Here is a 14,922-nt window from a genome sequence, read left to right as displayed (position 1 = left end):
ACTTTAAGAAGTTATGACCAGACTTGAAGAAAAAAATGGAATGACTAACTTGTAAAACTAGTCTTAAGTAGTTTATGCAACCGGCCCCTAGTCTTTCTTTTTAGAAATTTAAGGCAGTTCCTCAGTTAAAGAATAAAAACATATGGCAGTCAATTGACTTTACTTAAAAACAAATAAATACTCATTTAAATGAGTATTTGTTGTGCTAATGACAATTAACTACCAAAAACAATTCAATAATTCTCTATAAAATAAGTCGAGGATAAAATTTCATAATTTAAAGGTGTCATGAATTAAGACATCAATTTTAACCTGAGCTTTTGTTATATAAGAGGTAATCGTATTGCGAACATCCTGGAAGTGTCAGAACTGAAAACACCCTTGTTACTGAAATGACAACTTTTATTGACACCAGGCCCACAAGTCCTGGAATGCACCTATCTATGATAGGTTGAACACTGCCTCCACAGAAGAATATCAACGACTACTTCTCTAGCCCCGCCCACTGGTTTGCGCATGACAGTACTGAAGTAACACAAGTGGCGCGCAACCAGATAGAGCGAGCAAGCAATAAACATGCCGTTAAAGATTGCAAAATATTGTGCAGTGACTGGTTGTGGAAGAACACAGTCGCTGCATAACCTTCCTTCGGATTCCGACATTAGGATTTTTTTTACGCTGGATTTGCGGAGAGACTAAAATTAGAAAGCAGTGCTGTGCCGTCAATATTGGATCCGATAGGAATGGCGCAGCAATCTTATGTGAGTAAAACATTTTTGTACCATGCGTCACTATTGCTTTGTAGAGATCGCTTGCTATGACCACGGGATTAAGTTAGTATTACCTGTGGACCTGTAACGTTAGTCATTTGTAATAATTGCAGAGGTTGTCTGTGATCTTAATCCCTTGCGAATCTGGATCTCTGTAATTTGGCAGGCTCATATATCATTTTTCAAAGTTTTATCCACCGTTTGCGAATAATGGAGGCTGTTATGAAGTGTTATGGTATTATTTCTGGTGCTGGGTCATATCCATAAATTACCGGGAGTCTCCCGTTTGTTTATCATGGAAACTCTCGTAACATTTGAGACCAGCGATCGCGGTGATCTTCTGTCCGGTTCGCGATCACGGGTCTCAAATGCTGACAGGTATGGTCATATATCATTAAACACCATACAACTATAGGCTATACAAACTATACGCAAAGCCTTGCCATCACATCCGGGAAATAAATCAGTAAGGGGGGGTCATTTATAAATCACAGGAGGTCCCCAGATAATGCTAATCTCGTGCGAATGGTGCTAATGTGTAACCTAACGTTACGTGTCTATCCAAATTCACAGAAGGCTCCAACTAAGTTTCAGCGCTCTCAAGTTTTGAACTGAGTTCAGAGTGAGATTTTGGCGGCGGCGGTGGGGTTTGGGTGGGGACGGGGGTGTCACATAAATTCGTACACATAAAAAAATTTAATTCAGCATTTCTTAGTGCAGGTTTGTGTGTGTGCGTGTGTGAGTGTGAGAGAGAGATAATGGTTAGTGTTGTTCATTGTAAGTGTTGGTAGCAGGTTTTGAGGCCTTCAGCACAGGGGTTGGTGGCTCCCATTTGAAACACTGTGGTTCCAGGCCAGCCATTTTCACTGTCACGATGGATGACAGAGTTCCATCTAGTGCCAAGCTGTTCCTGGTTTTGTTTAGTCCAACCATGGAGAAAACCCTCTCAGCGTCTGCATTGAATGAGGGAGCACTAACACTAATGCAGCTATTTTAGAAAGCCTCCCAAACTGGCTCAAACCGGTCACCTTTGAAAAAAGGAACCAAGAGCCTCTATTACTCAAATGCTTTGCTTTTATGATTTCAATTAATTATGTGTATGTCATGTGGTGCCAAATATTTCTTACCTTGCACTTGATTGAGGACATACTCCCCCAAAACTCCTCAACGTTAAAGGTGGTGGGATCTTGGGGCATGGGGATAACCTAACCTTCCCAAAGTTATGCAAGGCAAGCACATGGTTAGCATGGGTGCATCCTGATTAGCTTATAGCTTGCTAAATGAGATGATGTGACAAAATAACTCGGTAATCTAAATCAATAGGTTTATAATGTTCGATAAGTTTTTAGTTCATGTGTGTTTAAATTAATTGTTACTTCTGATGTTTTTTTTTTTTAAGTTGATGTTTATTTTGGGCAGAATAACGACGTATAGTCGGAGCCGATAGCCTAGTGGGCAGTGCTCCGACATGTTGCGCATCTGGCGACCTGGGTTCCCGAACCCACCCCCTTCTCTCTCCCACTTCGCTTTCTGTCCTCTCTAACAATAGGTGTACAATTAAAGGCAAAAACAAATCTTTAAAAAAAGAATAGCGACGTATAGAAATATACGAGGCAGTTTTTCCTCAGAGGGGTTCCTTTGGGACAACCACCTTCATGGTGGGAGGTCATACAGACAAATGCCAGCCATCTCAGATGGAGCGGAGTTTGGCGCAAAAGAGTGACAGTGTTATAAATCAATCACCAGGGAGGCACGAGGTCACGGAGTGCACTTCGGGTAGCGCACGACTTGCTTATTTGGGCTCAGAGCAACCTGCCTTCTATCCGAGCGGTATACTTTCCAGGTCGTCTCAATCGTGCTGCAGATGCTCTGTGGTCAGGTTTCGCAGGCAGATTGGACTCTACACCCGGAGGTGGTTTTGATGAAATGCGGCAGAGGACGTGTTTGCGGACAGTCAAACATCTCATTGCCATCGTTGGTTTTCCCTGAAGGATGAACCGGGGTACCTGGGCCTGGATGCACCAGCCCACGATTGGCCTGATGTGATGTTGTATGCGTTCCCACCGTTACCACTCGTCTGAAAGACTCTGTCGGGTGTGCGACTGCGGTCACCGTCTGCTGTTGGTGGCTCCACATTGGCCTGCAAGGCCTTGGTTTCAGACTCTGCTCTTGTTGGTAACCTTGTCGCCTACCCAGCAGGCCAGACCAGCTGAGTCAGTGGATGGGAAGGTATGGCATCCATATCCTGACCGGCTGAAATTGTGGGTGTGGCCCCTGGTCCACCGGGCCACTCTTGGAATGTTCACAGAGGGCCATGGACAAAATGTTAGTGCTGCATCAATGCGGAAGTTGTATGCTTGTAAGTGGAAAGTGTTTTGTGAGTGGTGATCTAGCCACAATGTTGACCCATTACACTGTTCAGTGGGTTGCGTTTTGGATTTCTTGCAGCATCTTCTGGATATAGAAAGTTCAGCATTCAGATTGAAAGTGTATGTGGCGGCTGAGTTGGGTAATACTTCCCTTGGATCTGACAAATTAATCATTGCCTTTTGTTTTTTTGGGTGCACTATCCATATAAATGTTTCCCAAGTAGTTTGAAGTGTAAAAAAGTTTGTACAGTAAGTTGTTTGTGCATTTGAACATGTGGCAGTAAAAATGAATTAAGTGGTTGTTTCTTTAAGTGTGATTTAAAGTTTGTCGCCAGACTATTTGCATTAAAGGTCCAGTGTATGAAATTTAGCGGTATCTAATGGTGAGGTTGCAGATTGCAACCATCGACTCACTCCACCCCTCCCTTTTGAAGTACTACGGCAGTTAACACAGAACTAAGATGTCATACGAAATGTGCTCTGTAGAGCACTTTGTCCGTTTAGGGCTACTGTAGAAACAACATGGCAAATTACATGTAAGGGGACCCGCGGTGTATGTAGATAGAAATAGCTCATTCTAAGATAATAAAAACACAAGGCTTCATTATGTAAGGTCTATGTATACCTCTGAACCACAGTTATGTGGTTTCTGTCATATCATTTATGTCAATAGATCCTCCAAAAAATTACACACAGCACCTTTAAGTGAAATTTTGGGTTGTCTTACTGTAGTAAGAGAAAGTCAGTACAGTTAAAAGACTGTGCACTTTATTTATTTGTTCGTCAATAGAACATCAAATACTCTCCTTTGACATATACCGTAATAAAATAGGACTTAAATCGCATGCAACTAAGCCAGGAAAAACAAAATAATTCAGTTGTTAACAATAAACAGCAACTCATTTTCAGTACACCAGTGTTGGCACTACAAAGCATTATGTAACAAAAAGTAAGGCTGGCATTGATACAACACTAGCAAGAATGAAACTGTAAACCGTTTCTCTTACAATCTTGTTTAAGAGGTATTCAGACACTGCATATGCCAATGCTACTGTACTGAGTTTTGCAGTTGATACTAGGAAAACGTCTATTTAGCTTGTGTGTGTGTCCGGAGCATGTTTGACACCTCGAGCCACGGGCCCTTCCAACCAGACCATTATCAAAGGCACTAAAGCTTTACAAAGCAAAGATCAACAGGCCAGCACGACACTGAGAAACAAATTCAATGTTGAAGTAATGATGGATGTGGAACACCTACACAACGGTCTAATTTCTAAAACTCACATGTAACTTTGATTCCAGTTTGTTAAATTAATCTTCAAAAAAGCAAATAAAGAAAATGACATGATTTAGCTGTGAAATTGAAATATCAGACATTAGTTATGGGATGAAAGACGGTCTTTAGAACACTTTACGGTGCACTTACAACACTCAGGATCCACAATCGTGGATGTCTTACAGCTATTGTGACATTTACACAAGTCAGAACCAACTCACCATCCACATTACCAATCACTTTGTGTGTTTAAATGTGGCACAGCTCACCATACACTATACTTTTCAACCAACCATTTCTCATCTGCTGGTCAAAATGAACAGCATCAAAATACATAAAAGTGAATTAAAAGTGCAAAACAAATATGTAATGAGAAATTACCACATTTATTGAATTTAACAAATAAAAAGGGGAATATTTCACATTCCTTTCTTTATAGATCTCTTATATTTTACCCCCAACATATAAGGCTGCTATTAACAATGCATAAATGAACACTTGCTCACTTGGTCTTCTTTTTAGAAATTTAAGGCAGTTTCCCAATTAAAGAATAAAACATCATATGGCAGACTATTGACCCTTTTTACTTAAAAACAATGAAATACCCATTAATAATGAGTATTTGTTGTGCTACTGACAAATAACTAACAAAAGAAATTCAACAATATACTTCTAAATTATTCATTTAGCTCTGGGTTACTGTGTTCATTTATTTTGCCCAATTTAGTTTCCATTAAATCCACAGATAAATCTCCCAAGCATACATACACACATAGATAAGAAAGAAACTAGAAAACAAAGATTAGATTAGAAAAAGTCTATATGACCATCACAGGAGAACTGAATATACACGTCATGATTCAGGAACCCCTGGGGGATGTGCATATAGTTGTGTTCTACACTAGAACCTGAAGCAAACTGAAAGACAGCCTGTTGTGAAATCGTACCAGCACAGGAGCCCAGTATGAGCCGATCCGAATGTCTCTCCAGCTTCCATCATGACATCTTTGACCTCTGCTGCATTGCATCCTTTCAACAGGCAACACTGTACTTGGTTATGTTTGTTATTTTAGGCAGTTACTAGTTGGTGGAAATTCAGGGTGAGGTTGGACACAATGGGGAGTGTTTGTTAAATGGGGGCGTCGCCGTAATGTTTGAGGCGGATGCGTTGGATGTAGCTTACGGGGCTATAGTTTGAATGGGCGGGGCTGTAGCGTCCGGGGCTGCAGAAGTCCGGAGAGCCCACGTGACGGGCTGGGCTAAAACGGCTCGTGGGGGACATCAAACTGCTTGCCGGGGAGCCAGGGGTTACAGGGTGAGCCCTGAAATGACTTTTGCACACAGCGGGAGTCTGCCAGCTGTAAATGTACCGAAAACATGAAGGCTCTTACTAAACATGTTTGCCAGTTTGCATCATCACTCACACAGAAAATTAACGTGTCTTAGGGTTTTCATGCTCTTAAAAATGTTGTCAGTGATCGTTTGCATATACAGTTAACGTTTTAAAGCCATATTAAACAGAACAGCTGTAATACTAAAGGCCAGTTTAAACAAAGAACGGAACGATAACTAACTATAAAGATAAAGTTGGTAAAAATGATTCTAAATTTAACAAAATAGCAGGGCTCACACCACAACTATAGCACTAATAATGATATGAAGGTACGATATTCTCCTGGTTTAGAACAATAAAACCCTGACAGCCATTCAAAACCCAATTGAATTTTAAGAGCTAAATAGATAAACTTATAAACTTACCTTTGCATTTCTGACTGAGAGTATATCTGAACTGTGCTCTTCCATTTGTGAATGATAGGATACTTCGAAGGGTCAACATCTGTTGTTCCTAAAGCCAACAAAACCTCTCGGTCCAACTTAGTGGGCGAATCTCTAAAAAGGGAAAGAAAAGTAAATCAGAACAACTTTTATATTGCAGCAGTTGTCCCACACATCCATAATGTATTTGTGTAATATAGGGTAAATTGGGACACGATAATAGATTTTCACTTTGTGGTTATCAAGTAATGAAATCGCTATAACAATATTATGCTACATATATATATATATTTTTTTTTACAAAATACTATTAGTCAAATTCATCTTTTTTGGCCAAACAGATCACACTTAAAATGTGAGTGTAAGGATTAGAGAGAGCATTTCTGAATCTGTAACCATTGTGGGTCTTAAAACAAAACTTTAAATAGGTGCTAAATTATTTAGGATATTATCATAATGTGTAGAGTTCACACAATATCAATAACACCATAATATCTCCCATATATACTTAAGGGACATATTAATATTGTATTAATAGTATTGATATTGTGAATTATTTGATTTAAAAATGTGATATTTTCATATATGCAATGACCTGAAATCCTTTTTTATTTTCAAGTATCACAGGGATGAACATAAGCCTCTCACCCTTCGATATAAAGTCTTTTCGTCACTCTGGGAGGAGTCCTCAATATGAAGTCCTGAGAACTATCTAGAGATCTATATGAGCTGGAGGATCCTGAAGAGCTGAGGTCTCTCCCCCCATGATCCCATGACTTTGATCTGGCGCAGATAGTTCGCTCACCCCCAGGCGACTCAACGCTCCGTTTCTTAAGAAAATCTAGCCTCTCACTGGCCAGAAAGTATTCTCCCGAACTCGCACTGGACCTGGCATCATCCTCATTTCTGGTCTCCACTCCATCCTTCTCCACTGCTCGTAAAAGAGACATCCTGCCTTTTTCAAACACAGAGTCATCTTCAGACGACAAGGAGAGGCGGCCCAACCCAGACGTGAGTTCTGTGGGTTGGGCGTCCCTGTGACGTTTGCCCCCGCTTCTTCTCCTATCCCTGTTGGTCCTGTCTAGATCGTCGTGCAGGGACATCCTCTCAAACTCCGCCATTAGGTTTGAGATGGGTGACAGCATACAGGAATTGGAGGCACCGCAGATACGAGGGGACATTTTGTCCCCGTTCGGAGTCCCGTCTCCGGGGCCATGCTCGCACAGGCCATTTTTACTGCTTGAAATTAAAGATTTCTCAGAGAGCAAAAGATCCTGCTCCGCCGCCGCCTCTATGAGATCAGCGTTGTGAGAGACGGGCAGGATGTGAAACTCGATTCCCCCTACCGCCCCCTGCAGGCCATCTTTTGAGCAGACGGAAGAGATGCTGGTGAGAGCAGCATTTTGCCTGTTTTTGATCTCTTCCAGACTGATGTCATCACTCTCATCCAGAAATGCCCCAACGGAGATGGAGTTACAGAACTTTTTGAGTTTTCCTGAAGTGTAAGAAGAACATCTGATGAAAAACAGGATTTTCCACACGATATTCACAATGTTTACTCCCTCTCCAGTCCACAAACGCATTAAAACGCATCATGAATATCGTGATGTCACAACCAGAAGCACCTGAAAATATTAATATCTGTTTGCATATTATTAATAGCCATTTAATGTTGATACTGTTGTGACGTGATAAATAAAGATACAAAAAATTGTGTTTTGTAGAGCTATAACGATTTTTTATATATATGATATGATATTTATTTAGTACTATTGGTTGAGCTGCCGATACACGATGTGTGAAAATATAGGTTTTATTTTTTATTATGTTCATTTACTGCTAAGAAATTCTTAAGTTAGGGCTCTCAATTCCTTTATTGATTTCAATTTAAGACCAAATTCTTTCTTTTTTTTTAGAGACCGACCTAAAGTATTTCCTTTTTATTCAATTAGATAAAAAAGGTTCAATTAAACGTTGAATGTTGTAAACTCTATAACAAGACTTTTTTTACAGTTTTGAAAATAAATCTGTTATTTGAATTTTGTTTTAAAAAAATGCTAAAAAAATATTGTGATGCTGTATCTTGTAATTTATAAAACTGTGAGACGACTGTACAGTACTGCTACAAGCTTACCATTAAATTATAAAAATGTTAAAGGTACAGTAGCAAGTCTGTTTAATCCAGAGGGTCAGAATGAACATACAAAACAAAATGTCTGTTCTTATGAAAGAAACCTTGACTAACATACGCTTTAGAAAAAAAAAGTTACAATACATAGATTTGATATGGCCCCTATAAGGATCAGAAGACAAACCTGGAGATGGGGTTTTAAACCTGTTGCTAGCTTCGTTCTCTCCGGCCTCCTCGTGAGCACGCTCCCTGAAGTCCTTTTTACTGAGATACTCTTCAAGTGCTTTAAGACCTTCAGCAGATGACAGATCGACAAAACTATCCAGGAAATCCCAGTATTCTGCCCACGGGTGACCGAGCTCATGGGCCAGATCTCTGTAAACAAGGGGTTTTCATCAAAGCTTCATGACTTGTAAAGTGTGAAAATTAACTAAAATTTAAATAATTCAAACAAAATATAATTGTTTGATAATGGAAATTATTTCTAGCTTTCTATACTTGTAGGTTGGCACTAACCGGCCAACTCTTTCTGCACCGCGGTCAGGGTCTGACTTTAAAATGTTGTGGAAATGATCAGCTCGTTCTCTCGGAGGTGTCTTCCACGCCCGTCTGAACTCATCAGCCTAAAACAACAAATTTCTTTAAATTATGGAGTAAAACATCTGCTGACAACTTGTCAAAATCTCACATTAGACTCACATTAGATGGACTTAAAGGCCCAGCAAAGGCCCTTACTGCCATAATAGGATCCATTGGGCTTCTGGGTAACCATGGTGAAAGGTTTTCCATTGGCTCAGGCGACCAAGGAGCACCAATCACAGGCTGGGAGGAGTTATCTGTGGCTCTCAATAACGGGATGTATAATCGATCTGTGAGCAAGCAGAATTCACTGTAAGAACATGCAACACGGCTTATTTGTGACATTAATACAAACATATGTTTGGATGTACTAAGCACTCACCTTCTAAATATTCATTTATCTTCTGCCTGATCTCCTGACATTTACCCTTTTCTCTCATTCTTTCACAAACAACCTAAATGTTGTAAAATGCACGAACAGATGATTGATAATGCAGCAATGACAAAACCTTAATAAACATACAAACGTACTGAAGCTAACATACCTCAGAAGGCTTCTGGTTGTACTTGTTCTTGCAGTTTTTGTCGATGTCAGGATGAGAACAGAGTATATTTACCACATCTGGGCAGCCAAATTTACACGCAAAGTGGAGGGGCGTCTCGAACCCCTACGAAACACAAAAATATGTTTAGCCTATTTGCTCTGCCACAAAATATAGCAAGCTGCCTATCTAGATAACATTTCATCATGTTTCATCATGATCACAATCATGACAGAATGGCTGTTTTTGTTTTGGGCAAACATATTTGTGCTTGAAGAGTCCTAAGCTCTAAATTGTTAGCTTAGTAAAAAAGTTGAACAAAATTCCTGCTGCACCTGCAAGCGTTAATCTCTTATGCACTTTGTTTAAAGAGCACTACCTGCGTGACACATCAGTGTGCAATTTGGAGACCCACGAGGGTTTTGAACATAGCCTCGAAAAAAGCTGCCACTTCAACATTTATTTACTAAAAGGCTTCACTTACAGCTTTGTCTGGCGTATTGAGATACAGGTCCACAATATATCGGATACGTTTTTGTAGCATGCTGTCCGGGTCGTCCGGGTACATGAGCCGCATGAAATCCGGATTCTCCAGAGTGTCCAACAGAAGCTGGACGATGCCCGGCTGGTTCTCCTTAGCGGCCACATGCATCACATTATACCTGCAGCCCTCCTGCAGAAACATTTCGGAACATTACAGATATTGTAGTAAACAAGTGGAATAACACAGAAGTAAAAATAGACGGTATTTGACATGACAGATTTATTTCACAGGCAGACATCTCAATCATAAAAATGTATAAGATCAAATGTTTGCAATTTGTGAATAAATAACTGGAATATTGAATACCATCTGTAGGTTAATCTGGAAAGACTAAACAGTCAGACTACCAGCAATCTTATGTTTGTACAGACGACACACATCTTGCCTTCAGTAACCGCAGGTTCTGTTCTCACCTGGACTACACTTGGGTTGTCTCCGGACCCGATGAGGTATCGAGGGTTACTCCAGACCAGCTCAGAAAAGGCCATCTCATCTCCCTTCTCCACAGCTTTCCTCAGCTTCGCCGTCAAATCTTGAGTCCGAGGGCTCTTAAAACTGTTCGCTTTCTCCCTGTTGATCGTGTCAGATTCTACAAGAGACGTGTGGTCTGGGGAACGGAAAAAACGTTCAAGGTAAACCATGGGCCAGTTCTCTAACATGACAACATGATCTATAGCCTAAAATTATACTACTAGTTACCATAATAGAACATACAGTGTGCTTACATTCAGAAGAGATCTGATCTTACCTTTACCAAACACCAGGCCAGGCTTGATGGGAGAAACACACGGGGTGCTTTTACAAGGTGAAGGGTAGTAATCGCAGATGCCTTTGGCAAACTTCTCAGCGTCCTCGCGGTTGGAGAAAGCCTTAAATCGAGCCCCCTTCATCATTTTAACAGCCTGCAAAGCCTCTCTCTTATCTGTATATACGTGAGCTCGCTCTACAAAAGCAATGCAAAGAAGGCAACTGGGTTATAATATTATAACAGGTTTAAACTCATAAACACATTTCGAGCTTATTCAACTTTCCATTATCAGATGTCCAGTATTAGGGTTTAAAAGATATTACATAACGTAATAATTGTAAAGAGAGACATATTTTGCATTTTTTTACAAGATGTGTCCTTTACTGTACACTGTGATTTTAAGATTAGGTAACAAAAACACATCATAATGGTATTGCCTGTAGAAGATTGGACTATAAATACTGTATATGAAAACCCTTTTTATTATTTTACTATTACTGTGCCACAATACCACTGCTGTACTTTTGTAATTGTTCAACTCTATCAACATTTCGCATAGAAACACAAAATAAAATGGTCTCCCATTTTCGGTAGAGCAATGCACTTGCAACTCTAGGCTTAAGGGTTCGACTCATACCTCGTAAGTCTCTGGCATATGCATTAAAAGCAGTGCTCGAATTGAAGGGGGTTGGGGGGATCCGGGACCCCCCATAAGTCATTAGGGACCCTCCATAAGAAGTAAAAAATATAGATTTAGGGGAATCCCTCAGATATTTTTATTCGAGTAAAAATGATAATGACAAATGTGATTAAATTCATGCAATGGATATGGTACATTTCGTCAATTAATTATTTACAATAATTTATATTAAGCTAGTTGTCATGTCTCTTTAAATTTTAAACGCCCCGCCCCACGTCTATAGACCGCTAAGGACATCGTTGACATGACTGGCGTCGCTCCGGTGAAGCTAACTTCAGCTAAAAAATGGAGAACAATAAACCACCACTCGCAGTCCTGAAGAGGAAGCTTCTACTTTTTTGAGGGGTAATTTTCTCTCTCTATATCTTTCCACTATATTTATCAACTCCATGTCGGGGCTTTTGTATTTCTTGCGTATATTATTATTATTAGGCCTGGTTCTGGGGTGCTACGTTAGAGATCTCGATGAAGATGAGTGACAGCTTTTTAGTAATTAGAAAGGGAGTGCTCGTTGTGCGGTTTCTGTGATATATATAATCCATTCAGAATTGTATAAAACTAGTTTTTCATGCTGCTAAAACCAACGGCCACATACATGCTGCAAAGTTTCGGGAATTTACATCGGCATATTAATGCGGGATTCACTCTTGAAATAGCTATGATTGACATATTGATAGCCATAGTTGGTTCCTGAATAAAGCTGAATAAAACTTTTGGACTGAAATGGTTGAATAGTCTGCTGACTGACAGACTCACTCACTCATAACGGTCCCTTGCCGCCACCTACTGGACGTAACTATGTAAACAGCACTGAAATCGTTGAAAAATTCCCACAACACTAACACACAGACTGACAGCCGGTCTTGTCACAATTTATATTTTTAATATCTAATAAACTAGTTTCTTGCATTTAAACAAGTCTTTTGGAACAAACATTATTATCACAAAGTGTCAATCATCCAGTTATTTTTAGGGAAAATAGTAAATACTACATTGGTCAATAATGCTAGAATTATTCTGTTGGACGTACACTACTGTTCAAAAGTCCTTTCTGTTCACCAAGCCTGCATTGATTTGATCCAAAATACAGTAAAATAAGCATGTTCTTTTATGTAAGCCTGTTTTTAATAAATAGTATATAATTATGCATATTAAGATCAAATATTGTGTATTTTGTATAAATTGTATATTGCGAGACTAACCCCCACCAAAAAGACCCCCCATAAGACTTGACTCAATTCGAGCACTGATTAAAAGCAACAATTAAAGTCAAAGCCTTTGATGTAAAGGTAAACACCTTCTTACCATTCCTAGCCAGGACATCCTCCCATAAAGGACACACACCGTAGAAAAAAGTGGGTGACGTCTGTGCTGTTTTCGAGGGAGTCTGTGCTTCAGACATTGAGTTCTCCACATTAGATGAACACACCATTCCACTCGACTCCATCAGACCCTCCTCCTCTGGGGGGTTAAGACCCAAACCGTACCCAAAATCGCAATCCGGATCCGGGGATGCTGACGTGGCACTGGGTGGCTGTTTGGCTGGCATGACACTCCCGGAATCGCCCGTCCCCACAGAGGCACCATTACTGTCAGGTTCGGTGACTCCAGCATTCTCCACCAAAGTCCGGGCCAGCTTGCGCTCAAATATGGCTCTTGTGGTGGCAGTGATGGGCCCACACTTCAGGTTGGCTTTGAGGATCTCCTCCCGCAGCTCGTCGGCACTCAGACCTTTCAACCTGCTCAGAACCGCGTCCATGCTTCTGCTGCTACGGTAACCTACTGCAACACACACATACACATTTGTGGAAAAGAAGGATAGGGTTACAACACGTGGACTTAAATGCACAAATGCAATAAAAGCAATGGTATGTGGGCAAAATCTTGATGTTATGACACAGGTGGAGCATTTCCCAAATGACACAAGAATGGTTCTGGCCTACAATCATGGTGCTCGTGAGAAATCCTTTACTTCGGTGACGTCACGCCGTCTCTGCCACGACGCGTCACAACAGCGGTAGACTGACAGCGTCAATCTCCCCGGTATTGTTCAAAAACGCAAGTGCATAAAGTGAATGGTAGGAAGAAACTCTTCTACATTCACTCCACGTCATCATCTGCACATATTCACGACATTCAAAAGTTTACCGAAACCGACGCGTCACGCCCAAACTGTCATCCATCCAGTTTTTTGTCTGTATGTTCCACGAGCGTGATTAATGGTGATGACAAACGTCAAAAGAAAACGTGATGAAAATGTCATCCGTAATTTCGGCGGCACTTACCATCTATCAGCTGTGCGGTGTGAACGCGCAGATGTGCGTGTGCGATCAATTAAACGTTTATATGATATTGAATAGCTCAGACGCTCTGGAAGGGTAGCATTGTTTACAGATCGGTTTGCGCATGCGTGCGGCACACTCCGTGCCTGCGCAGTGGCTCGAGCAGGGTTCATGTGTTTTATAGGTGTATGCCGGGTAAAGAGACTTGTCAACTTTACTAAAAGCACATTCAGACACACTATTTTACTCATGACACCCCACAAATAGTTAACAATTAAGCCAAGCTATGATTTGTATATGGTAGTTAACAAAGCTAACAATGACATAGAACTAAAGCAAGTTAAAACCAAACCTGTCAAGTAAATCTGAGTTTTACCTTTGCTTCTGCAAGCAAATATATGAAGAGCGCAGGAGAAGAGATGCAAACCAGGAGCTCATTACATGTTTAGTTTCCATGCAGGCATGACTACCGAAACGTTATGTAGCAGAACAAGAAGTAAATCTCACAATGGTACCTAAAGAGACTCTTTCCATAAAAGATAATGGTACAGAAAATGATAATTGTTCAAATTTAAAAATGAGTTATCGATATCACAGCTGTTATTTCAGTTTAACTAACGTTTAAACAAAGCGTGCTTCCCGGAAGCGTCTTGCTCGGTGTTGCCTTTGTTGGCATTTGAAAGGGGTGAGCAGCGCTCCCAATGGTCGCCACCTGTATTTATTACACAATAAAAAAATTGTAGGAATTGTATTTTTTTTACTATCATCAACGGTGCTCACAAAAAAATAAGCAAAAAATGGTCACACAACAGTTTAACATAACAGTTAACACATTTGATCGTTTTTGTCTTATACTGTCCTCACGAACTGGTTCCAGACGTAGTGTCACCCATCAATGCTTCATCCCACTTTCCCTGTGCCTCAGAAATGTCTCGAATTTTCTGACATTGACAATTTGAAAATAATCTTTTAATTATGTGACAATTTGTGCTGTTTTTTGCATTTAATGATAGGCTATAAGCTCAAAATTTACTTGAGTTAAATATACACTAAAACATTGATGCTACATGAAAATAAATATGATCACATTAATTAGAACCACAGAATTGTACAAGAACTATAAAAAGGTAGGGCAAAACAAAAATTTGTTACACTGTGTTATATGTCTATGTATTTTTTTCAACCATTTTACTGTCAACAAGAAA

At 40.2% G+C, this 14,922-nt stretch overlaps 1 protein-coding gene across 4 annotated transcripts; it reads right to left on the bottom strand.

The window, feature by feature from the left end:
* Window positions 1–3,896: 3,896 nt before the first annotated feature.
* Window positions 3,897–14,375, bottom strand: ankle2 (ankyrin repeat and LEM domain containing 2). 4 transcript variants are annotated; one of them, XM_057325692.1, is made up of 13 exons: window positions 14,094–14,375; window positions 12,741–13,217; window positions 10,736–10,930; window positions 10,401–10,594; window positions 9,928–10,116; window positions 9,447–9,569; window positions 9,284–9,356; window positions 9,022–9,191; window positions 8,839–8,945; window positions 8,507–8,697; window positions 6,840–7,686; window positions 6,174–6,305; window positions 3,897–5,773 (listed from the first exon to the last, which is right to left on the bottom strand). In XM_057325692.1, the coding sequence occupies exons 2-13, from the start codon at window positions 13,192–13,194 to the stop codon at window positions 5,545–5,547; spliced, it is 2,904 nt and encodes a 967-aa protein (XP_057181675.1). In that variant the 5' UTR covers window positions 13,195–13,217; window positions 14,094–14,375; the 3' UTR covers window positions 3,897–5,544. The 4 variants fall into 4 exon arrangements, with proteins under 4 accessions (XP_057181675.1, XP_057181693.1, XP_057181666.1 ...); XM_057325710.1 differs by having other exon boundaries at window positions 12,741–13,214; XM_057325683.1 differs by lacking the exon at window positions 14,094–14,375 and adding an exon at window positions 13,721–13,853.
* Window positions 14,376–14,922: the final 547 nt, after the last annotated feature.

Source organism: Triplophysa rosa, linkage group LG2, assembly GCF_024868665.1.
Source record: "Triplophysa rosa linkage group LG2, Trosa_1v2, whole genome shotgun sequence".
Classification (NCBI taxonomy): Eukaryota; Metazoa; Chordata; class Actinopteri; order Cypriniformes; family Nemacheilidae; genus Triplophysa; species Triplophysa rosa.
The sequence above is the reverse complement of the archived record's forward strand: the minus strand, read 5'-3'. Positions and strand labels throughout refer to the sequence as shown.